Raw genomic sequence first — 22,255 nt, 5'->3', positions numbered from 1 at the left:
GTTCCCATTTTATATCAAATATACAAAATATGAATACTTTTAAGACAAATAAATACTATAAATTAGTATATACAGTATAGACTTTTTTTTACAAAATGTGTTTAGGGTTCAGATCGCGCTATATTAGAAGAATAATGCACGACACTTAGTTATTTTTTTTTTTTTATTTTTTTTTTGGCATTTATCGTTTTTTGCAAATGAACTTCATTTGACAAAGAAGCATTACCCAAGAGTTGCCTAGAATTGCAAGATATGAACACACAATTCTAAAAATAAAATTCAGATCTGTGAGATAAAGTCACAATTAACTTTAAAATAATAATAATAATAATAATAATAATGAATAAAGAATCCAATATGAAACAAGTTCTCATAAAACCATATCATCTAGATGTCATCTATATACTGCATATATTTGTGTGTGTTGTTTTTACTGAAAAACATACATTTTAATAATTAATAACATCAGTTATATTAATAATGATATAATATGTTAATATTGTATACATGTTCCTGTTTCCTGTTTCTGTTAACAATAATAATATTAATAAAGTCTGAAAACAAAGTTTGAAAGCAGCTTTGTCATAATTCCATGAGAATAATGAAAAATATGATATGTTTATGTGATTTGGGGGGAATTGTAATATTGTGCTGCACAGCTGTGGGCCTTCAGGTCAAAATGCTTTTGAACCGGTGGTCTGGAGAGTGAACTTGACCTTCAGCCTCCATATTCTGCTCAAACAATCTCCTGTTAAAGAGAAATATCTCTATATGAACTGATCTAGGCAAACGTGTCATTCACTTTGCGTGCCTCTGCTGACGTTTACAACCATTTGTCAATCTTCAGCCTTGCATTTTTCATGATGGAAACCTGCAAAAAAAACGTAATCATGTGCTGTTTTAGCAGTGACCTCTTGTGTAGTTGCTTGCGGCGGCTGCCATTAGAGTCCTATCTGTTACCGTTTTATTTGTAGCAGCTGAGCTCCCTCCAAATATAGCTCACGGCACTGATGGCAGCCTTTGTGCGGCTTGCTAACGTATTCACTCAGACAGGACAGCCTGTGTGTGTGTGTGTGTGAGTGCACGTCTGGAACACAGGTTTCTTTCTTTCTCACCTGTGTAAAGTGAAAGGGGAGTGTGAATGAAAGATTCACACATGGGCGTATTGTGTGTATGAAGACACCTCCGTCTCAGCACTTATGTATGGATCCCTTTGTTTTTGGTGTTCCTATGGATACCAGGCTTTGAAAACATCTTGATTTATTTCATGAGCTCATAAAGCCATCTGAGTAAGAGGAATAGCGCCGTGTGTGTTCTTTCATGCATGCACATGTAACATGCTTGAGCACAATAGGAGGAGTAATTAAATGCATCGGCCGCTCGTGGAGCAATCAGAAGCTGGTTGTGCTAATCTTTAGTCTCAGCTTGTGCCGTTCGCTGCACATGATTGGCTATGTTGGAAATTATAATATGAGCGAAAATGTTTCATATCGAAAAGTCTTTATAGTGTGTCAAAGCTTTTTAAACTGTAGTTTTAGTTCTTAAAAACATTTCCTACTTTTCTGAACACTAAATTTTCATGACCTTTTGATTCAAACTGATTTTTGAAGTGGTTCAAGTGATTCATTGAAGATACTAATTAATTTCTACTATTTGTATCATTTATTAATATTTTGAACTAGCTTTTTATATTCATTTGAATTTTGATTTTAAGTTTTAATAATTGTTATGCTTTTTTAATTTGTAGTATTTTTTTATTATTTCTTTAAGCTTTAATTTATTTTAGTTTTAGTAATTTTAATAATTCAGCTTATTTTATTACAGTCAATTTCCAAAGTTTCAGTTTTTCATCTAATGTTTATATTTTATTTTATTTCAGCTTTAGTTCAAAATGCATTATATAGTATTATCTATAGCATGTATTCATATTTTGAATTGGGTTTTAATTCTATTTTTTTCGTTTTCATTTTAATTTTGCTTTAGTTTTTTTTTTTTTGGATTGATATTTAGCTTTAATTAATTTTAATTCCAGTTTTAGGTTTAGTAATTTTAATACTTCAGCATACTTTAGTTGCCAAAGTCCTAAGTTTTTCATATAATATGGATATTTTGTTATTCCAACTGTATTTCGTGAATGAAAATGGCTTTTCCTTATATAGTATTATTTATAGTATTTATTAAGCTTTTGAATTAGCTTTTCATTTAATATTTTCATTTTGGTTTAAGTTTTTATTAATTATGTAATATGCTTTTTTATATATTTATATTTTGCTTTAATTTATTTTAATTCCAGTTTTAGTCATTTTAATACTTTAACATTTTTAACACTTTAACAAGTTGTTCATGCATTATATTTTATTGTATTTCAGTTACCAAAAATGTTTTTTTCTATAGTTATTGTTTTAACAACTCTGGAAATAGTCAATTCAAAAGAAACTTGCAAGCAGTTTTTACTCTTCACAAAAGCAATATCTTGTTGATATATTTTAAAGCGGATCAAAACTAGAAAAACGTGTATATATATAAAAAAAATCATGGACTTCAAGAACTTTTCATGAATCCTGTAAATATCAAAAGCTAGTTTGTAGATGCGGCTCTGAATAGACATATGATGTTATAATTATAATAGTATGTTTGTGTAATTTTGATGTATACATTTGATGTAATCGAAGTTTCAGGGTTTCACATTTAAACAGCACAGGAAGATGAACCACAAGACGGCGTGACTTTAAAACGACCTCCAGTGCTGTGCTTTGTTGGGTTCGGGACACCAGGTCTATGCAAGTCATTTTTGAATCATAATTCATTCCACAACTGTTTGTGCAGCTGTTTTAGTTATTTTATCTCAGAAGATGATTTTGATTCCTCATGACATGAACCCTTTGATATTAATTCACTTTTTCTATAACAGAAATCATGTCTTTGCATGTCCAGAACCGCTGCTGTTCCTTCAGCATGTGCAAACCAATCTTAGGCTTTTAATTCACACCATACATAAAATATTTGAATACACCATGAGTGTATTTTAACATGGCAAGATGTTGAAAATGGAGGCATTTGAGCTAAAGTTCTGGTCTGCGTTACAAGCCATTGTTCAGGACTTAATGTATAAAAGACAAAAGGTGAATGAATCACAGTTTACTGACATTGTGACCTTGCCATTTCTGGCAATTATGTGCGAGGCTGCGAGCTTAATTTAATTGAAACAATACACCTTCATTAGCAGACAAATCAAAAGGCCTCTTGTTCTAATCAAATCCTCCACAATAATGTGATTAGGAGGAAAAAAGAAGCCATTCACAACAATCAATTTCCCTCTAGAGCCGCTGGTTCCAGTCATTCACATGGATAAGGGATACCTGCAAAGTTAGGAAGTAAAGCCTAGACAATAGAAACATTTTGTAGCTTTGAAAAGGCCATATGGTAATCAGACGCTCGACATCTCCTCAGTAATCAGCTTGATGAATGATGATATTAAGAAACCAAACATGCTGCGTAAAAATAAACTCTAACAGTAAAACTTAAACTAATTAAAATAGCACATATAAAAAAATGACTAGAAATAAAACAAAAATGAAAACTTGAAGTATAAAAATAAAAGCTAATTAAAAAATATAATATGTAATATAATACGATAAAATTGTAAACTCTTTCACACACAATTGTTTTTTGCTTGTTTGTTGTTGTTTTTTTTTTTTTTTTGGGGGGGGGGGGGGGTCGGTTTACAGTCATTGTGTCCTGTTGAGAAAACCTGTTTCCTTGACAACATATGGTGTACGTGGCAGAGCCTTGAGGTGTTTCCTCTGATGGACACATGCTGTTTATGTGTGAAGATGAGTTTCACGGGCCGGCTGTGATGCTACATGCAGTCAGGTGTTATCTGCAGCACGCTGTCTGTCTGCAGACTGATGTTTCAGAGAGAGTTCACCTGCTTTTAGAGCTTAAGATCAGGCTTTGCTTCTCTCTGGATTTTCCTCCATGTCTGTCGTCATTTGATGTTTTCTTTTATTGTCATGATTCATAGATTTCCTTCCAGGTCCCTCCTTCTGCCGTGTTTTTATTTTTTCTGATCTATAATTTGGCTCTCCGCCCCCTCGGCTCTCCTCTCATCTGTTCTCAGTGAGAACAGGCTCTTTGAACGATGTTGACGGCTGATCTCTGTGTCCAGCGCGGTCAGCGGTCACAGCATGACCTGACCCCGTCAGCATGATGAACTTTGAGGGACTCGAGATGATCGCGGTCCTGGTTGTGGTTGTTGTCTTTGTTAAGGTTCTGGACCAGTTTGGACTTTTAGAGACGAGCTATTATGGTAAGATCAGAGAAGATTTCTTTATGCTTTTTTACCTCAAAGAATTGGGGACAGAATCTGTTGTGTAAAGGTTCAAAGTGTTAATACTAAGAAAAAACTTGAATTTGTGTTCTTTATTAATGTTCTCTGAGCTAATCATGAATGTTTAGCATCATTTTCTGAAGCGTATCTTCAGGTTTATGTGTATCTGGTGATTATTGGTTCTCATGAATTTGGACTTTGAATGTAAGCTCAAAAGAATAGAAACAGTTTTATCCTGCATAGTTTTTGTCAATTCAGTTATTTATTACTTTAAGTACAATTACAATAGTAATGCTAATTTAGTGGTAATGTGTGTTTGTGTGACAAAGATGAAAAAGAAATACACACTTTACTGAAATATAGATTATCTCAAGTGTGAACTGAATGTGATGTTTTCAGACACTTAATTTCATCTTAATGTCATGCTCATTTCAAATAAATAAAAGTTTTGTAGTTAATATTTATATTAAATGCAATTAGCTGAACTTGAGAGTGCTTTTTGGCCCACTAAGTACATCTTTATATGTTGTTTCATAATTACTTCTATTGTCTTTGAAATATGATTAAAGTACTGCTGAATGCACTGACAAGCATTCATGATAAACTTAATTATACTTTAATGTCATTTCTATGCCGTTCTAACTTGTATGTCACGTGTTTAAATATATTTGTTATTACACATTTGTAATGATGAAGTTGCAATTTAGTACATTTAAAATTTATTAACTTTAAATGTGATATCAAAATACAGTTAAAATTATAATCAAGTACTTTATATGTGCTTTAGGATGTTAGTTAACACATTAAATTGGTGTACTTCAAAGATTATTAAAACCTAGTGATTTAAAATGTAAAAAAAAAATTAAATATTAAATAAAAATATTACATTATTACAAGTGGATATTTTAAAAGCGTAGACTTAAGTGGCCTTTTATTTCATTAACAGCCTATTATATTATTTGCAAGTACAGTGTGTGTGTGTGTGTGTGTGCGTGTGTGTGCGTGTGTGTGCGTGTGCGTGCGTGTGCGTGTGTGTGTGTGTGTGTGTGTGTGTGTGTGTGTGTGTGTGTGTGTGTGTGTGTGTGTGTGTGTGTGTGTGTTTAAAAAAACCTTTAAAAAACTTTTAAACTTTTAACTTCATTTTCGAAATTTGAAGTACACTACAGTTGCACAATTTGTTTAAGGTAAGGTGGGGAAAGTTTAGTGTCAAGTTTGTGTACTTAAGTGTTTTAGATAAATTATGCAAATTATGCAAGTTTTTTAGACAAATTGAACTGAAAAAGGAATATTACAAGTTCATTGATTCGTAAATAAAATGACCAGTTGTAAGAAAGACACACAAAAAACTGAGAAATAGTATTTCATTTCACTGACAATATATACGTTGAAATATTATGTAACAAAGCAAAATATCACATTTAGGCTTTAAAGGGGTCATCAGATGCAACATGCATTATTACAAGTTGTTTGAACTGAAATGTGTGTTGGCAGTGTGTGTACACAACCACCCTATAATGATAAAAATCCACCCAGTGTTTTTTTTTTTTTAAATCTTGTTCAATCTTCTCCCCTTTCTCAAATCGAGCCAATCCCAGATGCCTGTCTGTGTGACGTCACACAGACCCAGGCCCCTCCCGCGTTTTACTTTAGACCCGCCCTGAGTGAGCTGTCATCAGTCTGCCATTGTTTCCACGCTGGAGCAGATGTAGATAAGAATGTCTCCTAAGCGATTGAGGTGCTTTGTAATGAACATAACAGTCGTCAGTTACTCCCGACTTCTGAGCTGCTGAAGATGCAGTGTATTACGTTTGTTTGAGTACATGAAGAGAATGCGTCCCCAATCTACCTAAATGCATCTATCTTCACGCGAATCAGTCGTGATCCAGCTTCACCTCCAAAAGTGAGTATAAGGTTTTTTTAATTAATCTTTGCAAATCGCCTTTCCTAATAATGTGCTAGTTAGCAAGTTTCATGATGAATGCGGCTAAAGTTTACCGTCTCTCAGAGAATGGCTCGGAAGAGAGGGGCGGGGCAAGCAGAGCTCATTTGCATTTAAAGCGACATGCAACAAAACGCCTTGCAGAGCTGATTTTGACAGGGTAAAAAGGGTGCTGTTTTACACTACCATTGAGAAATTTTAACCAAACTATGTTACAGACTGTTCATTAAGACCCTAAATAATCATATCAACTTGTGGAAAATAGGCATCGATGACCCGTTTAAAAGCCTGTTGACAAAAAAACAAACAAACAAACAAAAACAACTGTTGTAAGTATATGTTCAGAAAAATGTTCAGCTGGTTTGCTGTCATTGTAAAAGTCTGCTCAGACTACAGTCTGGTTTACCTTCAGCCTTGACTGTCATTATAGTCTGGGCTCATTTCTTTGGCTGTGTGATTCAGTTTGTTTCTGCCCTGTTTTTAATTGTTAGATCAGTCTGTTAACTCACGGTCTGTCATTGCTTAGAGCTTGAAGCATGCTTGACTTCCACAAACATTGTCCTGTACGTTGTTATTTCAGATTCTGCAGAGCTTATGGTCTGTTTCTCATCACCTCTATTATTAACCTACACATGCATATGAGTGGTGATTGTTTATTGTGTCATCTTATGAGTGGACTTACAGGTTTCTATACTGAGTTTGGACTCTTCGTCACTATTTAAGAAAGATCTACTAGACTTGATATAAATATGATACTTGTCCTTTATTATAGACGACAAATTGACTACAAAAAGTATCGATCACTCCCTAGATACTATCGATCACTGCCCACTTTTTATTATTATTATTAAAATAAAGTTTAATGTTGTGTACATCAGACATTATAAATCCAATGACATCACCAATAATCTTATTCATCGTTCAGTTTTAAAAGTGTGGTGGAGCAGCTTGAGCAAACAATGGTTGCTTATGCTAACATTAGGCATTAATACTTTGATTTATCTGTGGAGTGTAAATGAAGCTAATTGGACAGTTGCAGTGTCAGTGCATTATTCAAATGAATGTAATGATGGCAGTGTTCCCAAGCTGAATGAATCAGCCTGCCAGACCCAATGGTGTGGCATTTCCGCTGATTTATCATTAATATTTATTGCAATGTTGAAATTGCATTTCCTCTTCCTATATATCCACTTCAAGCCATGGTGTGTGTGGCTACCTTGTAAAGATTACATTTGATATGGTTTATGTATGTTAGAGCAGAGCAGGGGTATAATTGTTAACTAAAACCATAAAAATATATGTTTTCATTACTTTTATGTCAGCTAGTTCCAAAGGCAATATTTCTCATTTTTGTTTAGTTGAAGTACTAAAATAACTAAAACTAAATTAATTAAAACTCTTCAAAAAAATAAATAAAAGACACTTATAAATAACTAATAAACTGACAAAAAATACTAAAACATTAGACAAAAAAAATTAAATGTTTTGCACTTTAAATCTTACAAGTATTAAAAAAAAATGGTTTGCATTTAATACTAATAAAATAAACAGCCACTTAAGAGTACTTAAAGATAGACAATTTCATAAAATTAATCAAATTTATTTTTTAAAATAAAAAATTATAAGTTTATAGGATTTTAAACTTATAAGTTTATAGGAAGTTGCATTGGTTGAATTTTTTCCCCAACAAAACAGACACAAAAAAAACCATAAAAGGACCTTAAAAGTAGGCTTCTGAAATGAACAGAATGCAACTTTTGCTAGTAAAAATATTAATTTTCCCAAGCTCTCATTTGCACATTAATGAGAGCTGATGAAAGAAATTGTGACATCTGATTAGTGAATGCATTATGTCTTTTTAGTCAGATTTATTCAGTGAAGCAGGTTATTCAGTTTCAGTCAAATCAAACCAATCCAATTTAACTCAATTATTCTCAATGGCTAATAGCTCACTATAAGGAAAAAAATCAGCTAATAACTTAAATTACACTCAAAAAAAGCTGAAATGAATAGTGAATGAATTGGCATTTTAAGTGACCTGTCCCTTTAAGAGATGTTGTCTTTAACTGGTCAAGAGGTTTTATGAAGCAGTAAAAAACTTTTTTATTCATTTTTTTTTTTTAAAAGACTTTAAATCTGAATCGGAGTCTCATGTTGTTGTTCTAGAGTAATTATGTGCCCTGCCTGACTTGCAGTTAAAAATAGATAGTTTTCGCGGTCGGATGCAAATGGCTTCTTTCACCCAAGTCACCTCGTCTCTGCTGGAGTGACAGTGAGTGACGGCAGTGTGCCACCGAACGACACAGGCATGATATCAGATGACATTCTGACAGGATCCCAAACAGAGCAAACACAAGACTGTGATTGTAGCAGACTGAAGTAACAAGTCACATAAAGAACCACCAGTGAGCAGTAAAGGGAACATGATAACACTTGTGAAAAGAAGTGCAATTAAATGTTTTGCACTTTAAATCTTACAAGTATTAAAAAAAACTGGTTTGCATTTAATACTAATAAAATAAACAGCCACGTAAGAGTACTTAAAGATAGACAATTTCATGACTGTTTCTTAACACACTTAAGTACATTTTTAAAAAGTGCACTTTGTAACAATGTAAAATTAACTTAAGTCCATTTTAATTCATTATGTTTTAAGAATATTTTTTTGTCATGCTTTAAAGAAGTACACTTAATTTGATGTGTTGATTAACATACCAAAGCACATGTAAAATACTTCATTAGTGTTATTTGATATTACATTTAAATATATTAATATATTTTAAATGTACTAAATTGCAACAGATGTGTCATTACAAATATTTTTAAATAGTTTAGCTTATTTTAGTTTATCATAAATGCTTGTCAGTACATCCGGCATTACACTTTAGCCACATTTTAAAAACAATAGAAGTAATTATTAAATTAGATATAAAGATCTTATGTACTTGAGTCCTACTTAAGTAAAAACATAAAATAACTCTAAAGTTCAGTAATTGCATTTAATACATTTTCATGGAAATTATATTAGCATGCAATTAAGTGTCCAAAACATTACATTCAGTTGACACTTAAGTGTATTCTTTTAAAGTGCATTATTTTCATAATAAATAATCAGTTTTTTTAAGTGTCTGGATCATTGTAAACAGACTGTTCTTTGGGATAGATATTCTGTGATGACACTCTTCCAGAAGGGAGGATCAGACAAGTGGACGGCAGTGAAGTGAAGGATCGGTGCAGGAGGGGATTGAGTAGGGTGGTGTTAGTCCATGTGTACATCAGTGTGAAACCAAATGCTCACACACCGGCAACAATCAGTCACCCGTCAGGCCGGAGACCACTGCCTCATGGCCATCTGCTGTCCTTCTGTGTGTACTGTACAGCACGCTCTCAGACGTATGTTATGCCTACTATATGGGACTGTACGATTGTCATTGAAAAAGTAGATAATACTATCTGATATATTATCTGCTCAGGCAATGAGTCATTGTTCAGCAAAATTGTTTAAATGTTCGAGAGGATCTTGCAGTAATATATTTCAGCCACTTGGTAGCATTACAACAATACAGTTGTATGAGATTTGGTGAAAATACTGATTTACAGTTTTTTTCATCTGCTTACACACAAAATCTTTACTTGTCACACAATTTCTGAAAGCTCACACTCAAACACCAGAACCACACACCAAATCTGCAAAACCATACGCTAATTTTTGGCCTTTGACTCAGTTTTCAATTTCATAAAACACTTTTTTTCAAAACACAACACACAATTTTCTATGTAACACACAAAATTCTAACAGGAAGTATCTTGATTTTCTTTTTAAAACAACCAATCAAAATGCCACACGAATTCATCAGTGCTTCACACTAACTCCTCTAATGTGCAAACACTCTATTCTTTACTTAGCACCAACCAATCATGGCGTTAGAATAGGCCTATAAATTGGCCAAAGGTCAATTTATATGTTTTGAACAATAGCTGCAAACAATGCAAACAGAGTAAGGGGTGTTGGAGGGAGAGAAATATATAATGTTATGCAGATATATAAATACAGCTGATTCCCATCTAGGAAACACACTCAGGTGTTGAGGTTCTTTCAATCACATGACCATACAGTAAACAGTAAAAGAGGATCTCTTTGGGCTGATCTTGTGTGGAAAGTGCACTCCTGCATAAATGTGAGATTTTAGAAGATCTGCACCAAAGACTGGTGCCAGAGGTACAAAGGGGACAGGTGAGAAACCACTTGTCAATATATGTGATCACATGCAACAATGTGGCATTCCACCATTCCCAGTGCAGTCACAGCCTGGCACCCATCTGAGAATGATGTCCATGTTCCTTGCCCCTTCCTCTACTTTCCTCAACCCCATTGAGGAGTTTTCCTGAGCCTGGAGATGGAAGGTTTTTGACCAAATGTCCCTCCTGGATGCAATGGATTCTGCATGCCAAGACATCACAGCTGAACACTGCCAGGGGTGGATAAGGCATACCAAAATACATCTTGCCAGAGAAGAAGATATCAGGTGTGATGTGGATGAGAACATGTGGCCAAATGCAGACCGGGCAGATTGGAAGATGACTTTTTTTACAGTATTTATATGTTATTCTTCTGTGGATTTTTCTGCTGATATTTTGTACTTTCATATAATACTGTAAATGGCAACTGTATTGCATATTTTTGTTATCTTGCAGTAATGTCCTGTTGCAAATAAAGCCTTTACTTCAGTAATTCCGTCTCTGTCTTCTTTGTTCACAAACCGTAAGCTACTCTGAGATGGGTCATTCATTTTTTGTATAGAATTTTTGGAGCAAAAGACATTAAATGCATGCATTTACTAAACCCAACTAAACAAAAATGTAGAGGCTTCCAAAAAAAAAAAAAAAACCCTGCAAAACACAATTTATGATCAATACAATATAGTATTGTATAAGGGCAGTAGGTGTGTTGTAGGTGTGTTGGTGAGTTAAGAGTTTAGGAAAATTGTTATCAAAAATTATCATAGCGATAGTAAAAAACTGTATACAAATGTAATTTTACTGCAGTAAAATGATGAGCATATATACTTTCATTTATGTTAATGTTTTAGTCTTTTTTTCGAGTTAACGTTTATGCTATTTCAAGTAACTTTTTTATCCATTTTTATTTTATTGTGTTCAAACAGATTCTGTCACAATAATAAACCATAGGTGTGACTCTCTCTCTGTCTGTGTGTGTGTGTGTGTGTGTGTGTGTGTGCGTGCGTGCGTGCGTGTGTGTGTGTGTGTGTGTGTGTGTGTGCATGTGGGCGCAGGTGTGTTTTTCAGTCCAAGTTGGATGCTGTGACTGAAACCAAATCAAAGCGAGATGAGAAAATGAGAAAAATAATCCTGTTAACAGAAGGAAGTTTGGTTTCACATGTTGAGCATAACTGCAGTTTTAATGCAAAACTATGGAAATGTGCTTTTTTCATTCATGTTTGATTGCTTTTAACCTCAGGTTCATCTGGGATGACTGTTCTTTCCATTAAAAGTTAAATAACACATAATTTAGGAGTGTATATTGGCAGGTCATTTGTATGCTGTCAAACCAAATCAAAACTCATCACATTTGGTGTACAGGTTTTTTTATAGACTTCCAGTATATTTGACACTAGTGGATTAATGTCATTCAAAATCCTTGAGCTTGTCACATCGACTCTTGTATTTCAGAGACGCTTGAGTCTCTTTCTTTTTCACTTGCTGCAGGCAGCTACTTAAATGTGCACTCATGCCAGAATAGAAAAAGTGTGAGGAAAATTATGGATGTTGATAGAAACGTTTCATGTTTCACATGTTTTTCGGCTTCTCTTCATTGAATTATAATAGCATTTATTTCTTCCATGTTCAGTCACTCGGAACCAATCAAAAAAAATTAATAATAACCTTAATCAAGAAAAGTCCACAAATGAAGAATGAGCAATTCAAAGACCTTATTGTGACAGATGAGGAAAGAAAGTTTTAGAAGTCAGTATTGTCAATATATGTTAGTTTTATTTCCACTTCCTTTTCAAGTCTATCAGTGACTTTAAAATAATAATAATTAATTGCACTAAACCTGTGGTGAAACTGACAGCCCTTGTTTTTATGTCTCTTCTTATACTTTAAGACTTGCAAAGTTTCTGTAACCGCTTGTACAAGCTGTGTACTAAACACATGGGTGGACACAGTCAAAGAAGTCTAAGTCTTAAAGAGATATTTCACCCCAAAATTAAAATTTGCTGTTAATTTACTCACCCGTATAGGCCATCCAAGATGTTGGTCTTCAGTAGAATTTCAGTAGATTTTTAGCTAAAACCGTGGTCTTTTGGTGATTCATAAAATGCAGCAAGTCAGCGGTTGCATGTTTTTGAGAATTGAAAAACAAATCATATCAAGGAACGCAAAATTAATACCTGTGGCTCCTGATGGTATATTGAGGTTTAATGAAGCAAAACGATTTTAATGAAGCTTAAGACATGTACTGTAAAACACCCATGCTTCACATCAGTATTAGGAGCTTTAATAATCGAATTGCATATGCATCAAACCATTGGCAATTATGTAAACAAACTAGTGAACTGAACCAGTTAATCAAAACCAACTGTCCAAAAGAACCAGTTCATGGAAAATAATTGTATTTCCCTGTTGCCTGAGGCTCTGGATTACAGGTAATCATGTTGTAATAATATTCAGTTTCTTGCACAGTCTGATTGTTTTGCTTCATAAGACCCCAATATATCATCAGGAGCTATGGGTATTGATTTCACATTGCCTTTATGCGCTTTTTGACTCTTAAAGTGACAGTATTGACATTTATGAATCACCAAGGACCACGGTTTCAGCTCAAACTCTTCTTTACTGTTCCACTGAAGAAAAAAGTCACCTACATCTCTTGGATGGCCTGAAGGTGAGTAAATAAAGAGCAAATGTTCATTTTGGGGTGAACTAGTTGCACTGGGATAGTTTGAGGAAACATTTAAAAAGTGAAACTTGATTTGTTGCTCCAGATGAAGAGACTGAAGCAGCAGCCATAAAACACACAGTCATTATCTGTTGTCATTTTGACAGATAAAATGGGTTTCTGTCTGGAAATGCTGCCAGTTGGTAATATGTCAAATTGTGCATCTTTCTCATTCTTTGTTTGGGTTTCAGTATTACTTCGGGGGGGGGGGGGTTCAGTCCTTTTGTCTGAAGGCATGTCTCTTCTATTCTGCCTCACGCTTTTGTTTTTTCCTGCTTGAAGAAAATTATAGTAATTTGATGATTTATCTTCAATCCACAAAGTTTTTTGACCATTTACTTTTCACAGGTGATGTAACAGAAATGCTCTTGACCTTTAAAAGCTACTCATATATCTGTGCTGACAGCACAACAATCAAATGCCATGTAATTTTCTTCAAATGTTCCTGTCCTAGAAATGTCAGAAACACTGCGTTATAACAAGGTGCGACACGAAAAGTTTCACAGTTGGATTTTTGGATCAATTGGTTTCACAATTGGACAGCGACAACAAGTAATTAGTGTCCACAATAAATCAAAAGCCATTCTGAGTGTATTTTGTTTAAAGACCCAAAATCTCCTCCTAAAAGTTGACAAAGTTAACCATTAGCAACTAAACATGTTTAAAATTTGCAGTCTTTCTTTTCTGGTAAGATAGATAAAAATAACATTAACAAAAAGGAGAAAAGTTGGCATTCTATATCTTTTTCCAGAGCAATAAATAAATAAGATAATAGCAATATTTTTCCTCATAATTATGACTTTTCTTCTCTGAACTCTTAGCTTATATCTCAAAGAGTTTATTTCTCACTATATAGCACCAAAAGTGGTTCCCCTATGATTACGAGCCAATAACCACTTTTATAGCACCTTTTGTTTTGTGTATATTATATGATTAGAATCTCAGAATTCTGGTTTATCTCACAGTTCAGACTTTTTTCTCAAAATTAGGAGCGCAAAAAATCCAAAATGTTAAATATAAACTCAATTGCAAGTCAACTGAGAAAAAAAAGTTGTTAGATACAATCCGTGGCAGAAAAGGGCTTCCATAGCACTCTCATTTTGTTCAAATGAATGTATAGAATAAAATTTGTCTGATTAGTCCTTTAAAAGGTAATCATTATTTATATTTATATAAAGGTAATCCATTCTTATAGTTCTCTATTATTTCTTGTTACTAACTTAGACAATCCTCCAAGCATTGAAACTGCCACGTTTTTCTGTTCTTGACTGATAGATTGAAGTGCAGGTCAGTGTTTTCAGACAAACGTCTTGTTCCTTACATTTACATTTACATTTATTCATTTAGCTGACGCTTTTATCCAAAGCAACTTACAATTGCTATATATGTCAGAGGTCAGAGGTCGCACGCCTCTGGAGCAATTAGGGGGTTAAGTGTCTTGCTCAGGGACACACTGGTGTCTCACAGTGGATTCGAACCCGGGTCTCTCACACCAAAGGCATGTGTCTTATCCACTGCGCCATCACCACCCCGTGTTCCTTAAGCCGATTTAAAGCTATCTATCCCAGCCAGTTGCCACAAATATAATTCTCTCCAACCACATCAGCCGGCTGTGCTGGACCAAAACCACACATCCTCATATCAAACAACAGTTTCAACAACAATGCTTATCTTACTGAATGTTTCATCATTTGCATTGCATCATATAACAAGGCTGCTGCTTGTTATTCGGACCGCCAGGGTCCTGCTTGAACTGGGGGCAGTTAAACCTCGATTTGAGCCATTACAAAATATTATACAGAGATTTAATAAACACATTAGAGGGCACTTCTAGATACCTGACAACTTCTCTCAAGCGTTGTGGTCTGTATGTTGTGGGCAGAAACTGTTATTTCACCCTCAGTTGTGTATTCAGCAGTGCTCAGGGCCGCCATGGTTCACGGGCTTTAATTGCTTACATTTCACGCTCAGTGCTTTTGGGGATTTGAGGATATGACGGGCTAATTTCACTGCTTTCTAAATATTGGAAACCAACATTGCTTCCTTTGGTACTGCAAATATGCCATAAAGCATGCAATTATAACCTACCTGAGGCACGGCACAGCTGTTGTTGTAGCACAAATTACAGTGCATTTTCACATTGTTTTAGTGAACATTTGAAAGCACTTGCATAAATTTGTTGCTTATAAAAGACAATAGGGTCTTAAAGCTACCAGTGTCATGAATTTTGAATGGGATATGAGACTTTTTTGGACTGTTGTTGTCATCTTCAGCCATCAGGGAGAAGGTTGTTAAATATTGTGTTGAAAACTACCTTTCTTATAGGACTGCATGATATTGAATAAAAACAACCTGGTCTCATAAAAATACGTACATCACCGTTTTACGTACCTTACTGCACGTTTCGCCGCAGTTTCAAAGCGAAATGTCCACTGCGTGGCACTAAAACTGAGTGGCACGTTTTTATTATGTTGATATAGGTACGTATTGCTGTGTTTTTATTATGTTGATATAGGTACGTATTGCTGTGTTTTTATTATGTTGATATAGGTACGTATTTTGCTGTGTTTTTATTATGTTGCTACAGGTACATACTGCGGCGGTTCAGAATTCAAATATCCGGGGTCTGTCCCTAAAAGTTAATGCTCTATTGTGTTGGAAATATGCCCTACCAAACCCAACCGTAAACCTACCCGATAGTGTTAACAAATACAAAACTGGTATAAAAATAATTTGTTGATGCAACTGTGCCATTTCAACTTCCTTATGTGCAGATTTGAACTGTTTTGTCGAACCGTAGTTACACAGGATTCGAACCTTCTAAGTACGTCTCCGTACTCCGTGAGCTACCGAACAAACTTTCCGTCTATGAAAACCCATAGATACGAGGCTGGATATGTGCAATGCTAACATTCAAACGCATCAGTTTTCAAATCTCCCAGCATATTAATATTGTTTTGAAGTCGTAACATGATATTCTTAAAGTAATTGTGCGAAAAATACGCTTTATTAATCAAAACTCTGTCAATTTGTATGAAAAGGAGTAAAATGTGTTGGAGTTTTACTGCCTCTAGTGTTTGTTTCTTTAGGAAACTGAAACTGCAGTAATATGTAGTTATTGGTACGTATTTCGTGTCTCGCTAAAAAGTGCACACAGGTACGTAAATGCCATTAGACTAGGTTGGAAAAAATATATCTAAAACGTGATACGGCTCAGCATGATTATCAAAACCCAAATGCTCCAGTTTAATTATGCAGGTTTCACAGTGAAGGCACTGTGTTCATTTGCACACCAGCAGCTCATGATCCAGTGTTTTCAGTATCTCAGAGCAGCACAGCCATTGAGTCGCTTTAACCTGCATTTGGGAAAGCGACATGTGCTAACCATTTCGCCACATCATATAAACCTATTGCCAGCAAAGAAGTTTTAAAGGCTTCTTGCAGTTTTCTGCTAAAATGAAAGCTTGATGGTTTAATCTGATGGTTGAACTTCGACATATTGTAATTCTACAGTTATATCATATTTTTCCAAATATTCCAAAAGGACTTATATAATGCAGTTAATGTCAAGTGGACTAAATATGCACAAAGCAAAAACATTTGGATTTGTGTGTATAGTGCATTTTCCACATGCCGGAAGTTTCAGTTTCGCTTTAAATAAATGTTTATACTTACATTTTTATTCCTGTTGTATTATGAATGCCTTTAAATTTAAAGGATTTGTTATGAGTAAGGGAAACAAAAATGAATTTAGCGTTTATAATGTGTGTAATTGATTTATATACATTTCATTTTTTTTTTATTAAATACAACATTTTTAATCAATATTTTTCAGTACAGTTGTATTATTTCAACCACAAAATTGCATAGCATAAATAATATATGATCAAGATAATATATTCTTATTCTGTGTAATATTTATATTTAATAATAATCACAATAAAAGTCATAATAATACTTATTTTATGGACATTCCTTTTTTCTTTTTTTTTTCCCCAAATTGATCAGCCCTAAAGGAAAGTCTTCAAAATAAACAGTAATTTTTCATATTTCTTATTTCTATTTTCTATGCATATGCACTCTAGAATTCTAGAATGATTAATTTTTTACAAATAGAGCAAGTCATCAGGTAAAAATTGCTGTATTTATTTATTTAAATATTGCAATGTCAGTTTTTATGATATCATGCAGCCCTACTGTCATATTTCCCAGTCTGAGGCGTAATGTGAACATGTGACGGACTTCACTGACAGAGAGGTCACCCTCGATTCGTGACAGCACCTCTGACACTTTAAATGAGGATATTGTTAAAGAGCTGAATTGTGAGCAGTGTTTGTGTTGTAGGTCCTGACTTGCCTCTCTGAATGTCAGTATGTGTGAATCAGGACAGCCTTTCCTCACATAACCCTCTGCTGGACAGGCCAGGCTTGATAAGAGCTCCCACAGGACAGGGAGGCTTTGACCGTAAAATGGAAATACGTAATCTCTGGCCAAAATTGATTTTATAACCCGCAAAAATCGAAGAACAAAGACCATTCTCATCTGAGACACATCCTATGCTTGACAGAGATAAGAAATCGACCCAGGAAGGGTTCTCCATCAACACTCTCTGACATTTTACATCACCTTTAAAGATGTCACAGAAGGACAACACAGAACAGGAGGCGATAGCCATAGCTGTCAATGGAGTGCATGCTGAATTCATTCATGTCTGTCGTATATCACAATTTTTAACATATGCATTTTTTTTAACCTCTTGGGCAGAAACTGTGAGTTGCTAAATGATTCCCAAAGGCTAGAGTCATAGTTTTAATAAAACTAAGCTATTATATTCAGATGGAGGGGGGAAAACACAATGAGCAAAATTAAAAATGGCTTAATTACATGAGCAGCATTAATAACCCTACACTAAATTATTTGCTCCAAAAAAGGAATAAAATCATTTGGTACGAGACCTTTAAGCAGTTAGAGATTTGGCTGAATTAACTGTAATACATGCAAATGGCACTGTTTATGAATTATGCTGGATAATGAATGCAAATCTTTTAAGAGTGTGAAACTGAAGTGTTAGTGTAATGTTACAATCCTTTGACATCTCTCAACTGTAGCTCGATGCATTGGCTGATATAATGGGCCAGAAGGTGGCAGTGGTCATGCATTTTTAGGGAAGGAGCATTGATAGTGGCTTTTAGGATGCTAGAATGTGCTGTGGTAAATATAGACCACCCTCTTTGCATGGCTGCTCAAAAGTAGTAGCTCTAAGCTATAAAGAGTTTTGCACGGAATTATATATATATATATATATATATATATATATATATGTGTGTGTGTGTGTGTGTGTGTGTGTGTGTATATATATATATATATATATATATATATATATATATATATATATATATATATATATATATATATAATATATAGGAATGTGGACTGAATGTAATGTTTTCAGACATTTATTTGCATGTTAATTGCAAATGAAATTGTATTATATTTTTAATTTTATTAAAAGCTATTAGCAGAAGGTTATCATTTGACCAGTTAAGTAGGATTTAAGTACATTTATATATGAAATTTCATAATTACCCCCACTGTTTTTGAAATATTGTTAAAGTGTCCTGCCAACAATCATTTAATATAATTTTTACTGAAATTTGTGTCATGTATATATTTACACATTTGTAATGATAAAGTTGAAACATAGTAGATTTTATATATAGTAACTTTAAGTGTAATATTGAATAATACTGAATTTAACATGAGTGCATGTGAGTCAACACATCAAATTTCTTTAAAGAGAATTAAAACAATGATTTAAAAGTATAAGTTTTAATTAAAAAATGTGTTAGACCGTTGTTTTATTTCAATAATATTATATAATGTGCAAGTACAGTACAGATGCAGATGAAATCTGCATCTGCATCTGCATCTGCATCTGCATCTAGGGAAGTCGTGGCCTAATGGTTAGAGAGTCGGACCCATAAACCAAAGGTTGCGGGTTCGAGTCTCGGGCCGGGCCAGCAGGGATTGTAGGTGGGGGGAGTGAATGTCCTCTCCACCCTCAATACCACGACTGAGGTGCCCTTGAGCAAGGCACCGAACCCCCAACGGCTCCCCAGGCGCCGCAGCATAAATGGCTGCCCACTGCTCCGTGTGTGTGTTCACTGTGTGTGTGTGTGTTCACTGCTGTGTGTGTGTGTGTGCACGTTGGATGGGTTAAATGCAGAGCACGAATTCCGAGTATGGGTCACCATACTTGGCAGTATGTCACTTCACTTCAAATATTTAAAAACAATGCTTTTAAGATTGAAGTGCACATTCAATCAAATTAAGCGTAGGTTTACAAATTTGAATGATTTGTTAAGTGAATATTGATTTACTTTCTCATACAAAACTATAAAAAAACCGTATTATATGCACGCCAAAGTCCATTTTTTTCTGTATCAGTACCACCAGTTCTCATTTTTATTTTGGCGTGCTATTTATACGCATTTTCATTAGACCGGGCTGGGATCTGGAGCGACATGAGGGTGAATAAATAATTGCAGAATTTTAATATGGATTGTCCCTTTAAAGCTAATTTAGCGAGCGCACTTTAGCCGTTTACTGACGTTCCTCTTCAATCGTGTAATCGATGCTGTAGGTTTCCTTGGAGTTTAGACATCGTTCAAATAAATGCACAGTCAAAGCGTTTAAAGGATGGGTTCATTGTGCATTGATTTTTGCTCTGGTTTATACAGCATATTGTGCTGAAGTACAGGTCATGTGGCATGCCGGTCTGTATCAGTGGTGTAAATTAGGTGGGGATTAGATTACACTGGTTTTAAGAGAAGGAAGAGAAAGCGACAGAATATTACTTTTCCTCTATAATTTCGCACCGCTCTCCTCATTTCCTTTCCCTCCCTCCCCTCAGTCTCTTTCTCTCACTCTCACTCTGACTCTGTCTCTGCACCTTCCTCTCCTCACTGAACCTTCACATTGCAAACTTACACTCGCATCTCTGACTCTTCTGTGTGGGGAGACTCGGACCCCGAGTGGTGAAGCTTAGCCTCCCAGGCTGGATTTGCAGCGGGATTGGAGCGCAGCGCCACGTGGGTGCCTCGGGCTGCCCGGCCGGTGCGCGCCGGCGGCTGGAGTGAACCAGAACGAGGAGGGGTTTGGCGCGGGGTCAGGAGAGTCAGGCAGGTGGCATGAGCTGGAGCAGGAGCAGGGGGTCGCCGTGAGCACCATGTGGGAATCGGAGGGTCTGCAGGCGCTCGGCATCGTGGTGATCGTGTGCGCTTCGCTCAAACTGCTTCATCTGCTGGGGCTTATCAGCTTCTCTGAGGGTAAGAGAGAGAGACGGGCTTTGCTTCGAGAGTTTGTGCAGCTCAGATGTCCTGTCAGAGTGACAAATATGTTTCTGTATGTATAAAGTAATTGTTTGGAAATTGGGAATATATGGATGTACAAGGAAAGACAGATGAAAGGATTGTGGATGCAGTAGAAATATAGCTTTGGAGACGATTTGTAAGTGTTTATGTGAAGCTGTCAGGAGTCGTGTGTGTTTTAAGAGCCAGATGGACATGCATTAGATCTGAAAGTGAGACTTTGTTTTAACTTTAGGCTTAAAGAAAAAGAAATGGCAGATTAATGGAATAATCTGTGATACTTTGCAATAAGGTTTCAGTTGTTAACATTAGTGAGCTCTATTAAATAAGATGAACAATAAAAATACTTCTAAAGCATAGATTTGCTATCATTTACTAATACATTAGGCTATTAAATCAAAAGTTGTTTGTTATCAGAAAGGATCTGTTGTTATTATTATTTAATGGACTCGAGCCAACATAAACTAACAATGAACAGTTGTATTTTTATTAACTAATGTTAATAAAAATTCATAAATAGCTACTGTAACAAATGTATTGCTCGTTGTTAGTTTATGTTAACCCAACCTTACCATGAAGTGTTACTGAATAATCATTGATTCAACAATTATCTAAAAACATAATAATAATAAACAGTCATTCTTGCTCAGTTCTCATGCTTTCTGCATTTTTTTCCCAATAATATAAATGTTCCCCATGAAAACTTGTGCAGTCATCCAGCAGTTGAAAATATTTACAAAACATATCTGATATTATTTTCTTGCTTTAACTATCATAGAAGTAGAAACATCAAAATGTATTCTCCTTCAACTCAAAACACCACGTCAAACACAATTTAGCTGTGCATTTACATTTATTAATTTAGCAGACACTTCAATCCAAAGTGACTTACAAATGAAGCGATTCGTCATGCAACTTTTACAAGAAAATAGTATTGTAGTTTTACTTCAAAGTTACACATTTAATTCAATGTGTTACTGGTTAATTGTGAAATTTACTAGCAATTTCTTTGTGAAAAATTAAGCTATTTTTTCAGTGTGCAATGAAAAAGTTATTGGATAGTGGGTTAGTTTTTCCCTAAATAAAACTGTCATCAATTACTACATGCTCTTTCCCATAAAACACTGAATAGGAACAGAGGATGTCATGTTCCAAACGCACAACAAAAGTAACCCATGTGATTCCTGCACTACATGCATCTGATTCTGAAGCGTTCTCATACATCAATATCTTGTGCGCTTATGACAAAAGAGAGATGTTTGTTGGATAACAATGCAAACCTGCTCACCGAAGGAGCAAAACTGAGTAAAAACTCACCAAAACAGGAAATTCATCTGGAAATCTTCATAGAGGATCTTCTTATAACTTTCATGCAAAGATGGCAGAAAATTTGCACTCATCTTTGGATGGCATCAAAATATGAGGACAATTGCATTTTAGATGAAATGTTGATTGAGTGCAACCTGGATGTACCAGTGATGGGATATTTTGCTATTAAAAGGATTGTGCCAGAAGAAAAGCATGAGAACTTTATTACTTCTGGTCTCTCAGTATCATATCACTGAGCGTTTATGACATTTTACGGAAGTTTTTATCACATTCTGATATTTCGATGGACAAGAATCTTTTGGATAAAGCTTAGAAACTCCAGTATG

General features: G+C 34.9%; 1 protein-coding gene across 3 annotated transcripts in view; it reads left to right on the top strand.

The window, feature by feature from the left end:
• The window catches only part of LOC306881979 (Kv channel-interacting protein 4-like), a gene marked incomplete at both ends in the record, with an annotated part of 175,098 nt that overhangs the window by 118,899 nt on the left and 33,944 nt on the right, over positions 1 to 22,255 (top strand). Inside the window, one exon of one of the 3 annotated variants that reach the window (XM_079436384.1) lies at positions 4,207 to 4,309. The exons of the other annotated variants lie outside the window; for them this stretch is intronic. Within the exon in view, the coding sequence (XP_079292510.1) occupies positions 4,207 to 4,309 (103 nt within the window). Of the gene's footprint in view, positions 1 to 4,206; positions 4,310 to 22,255 lie in introns of those variants that run through there. 3 annotated transcript variants of the gene reach the window in all.

This window comes from Barbus barbus (assembly GCF_936440315.1).
Source record: "Barbus barbus genome assembly, chromosome: 2".
NCBI lineage: Eukaryota > Metazoa > Chordata > Actinopteri > Cypriniformes > Cyprinidae > Barbus > Barbus barbus.
Note: the sequence above shows the minus strand (reverse complement) of the source record. Positions and strands in the feature narration are given on the sequence as shown.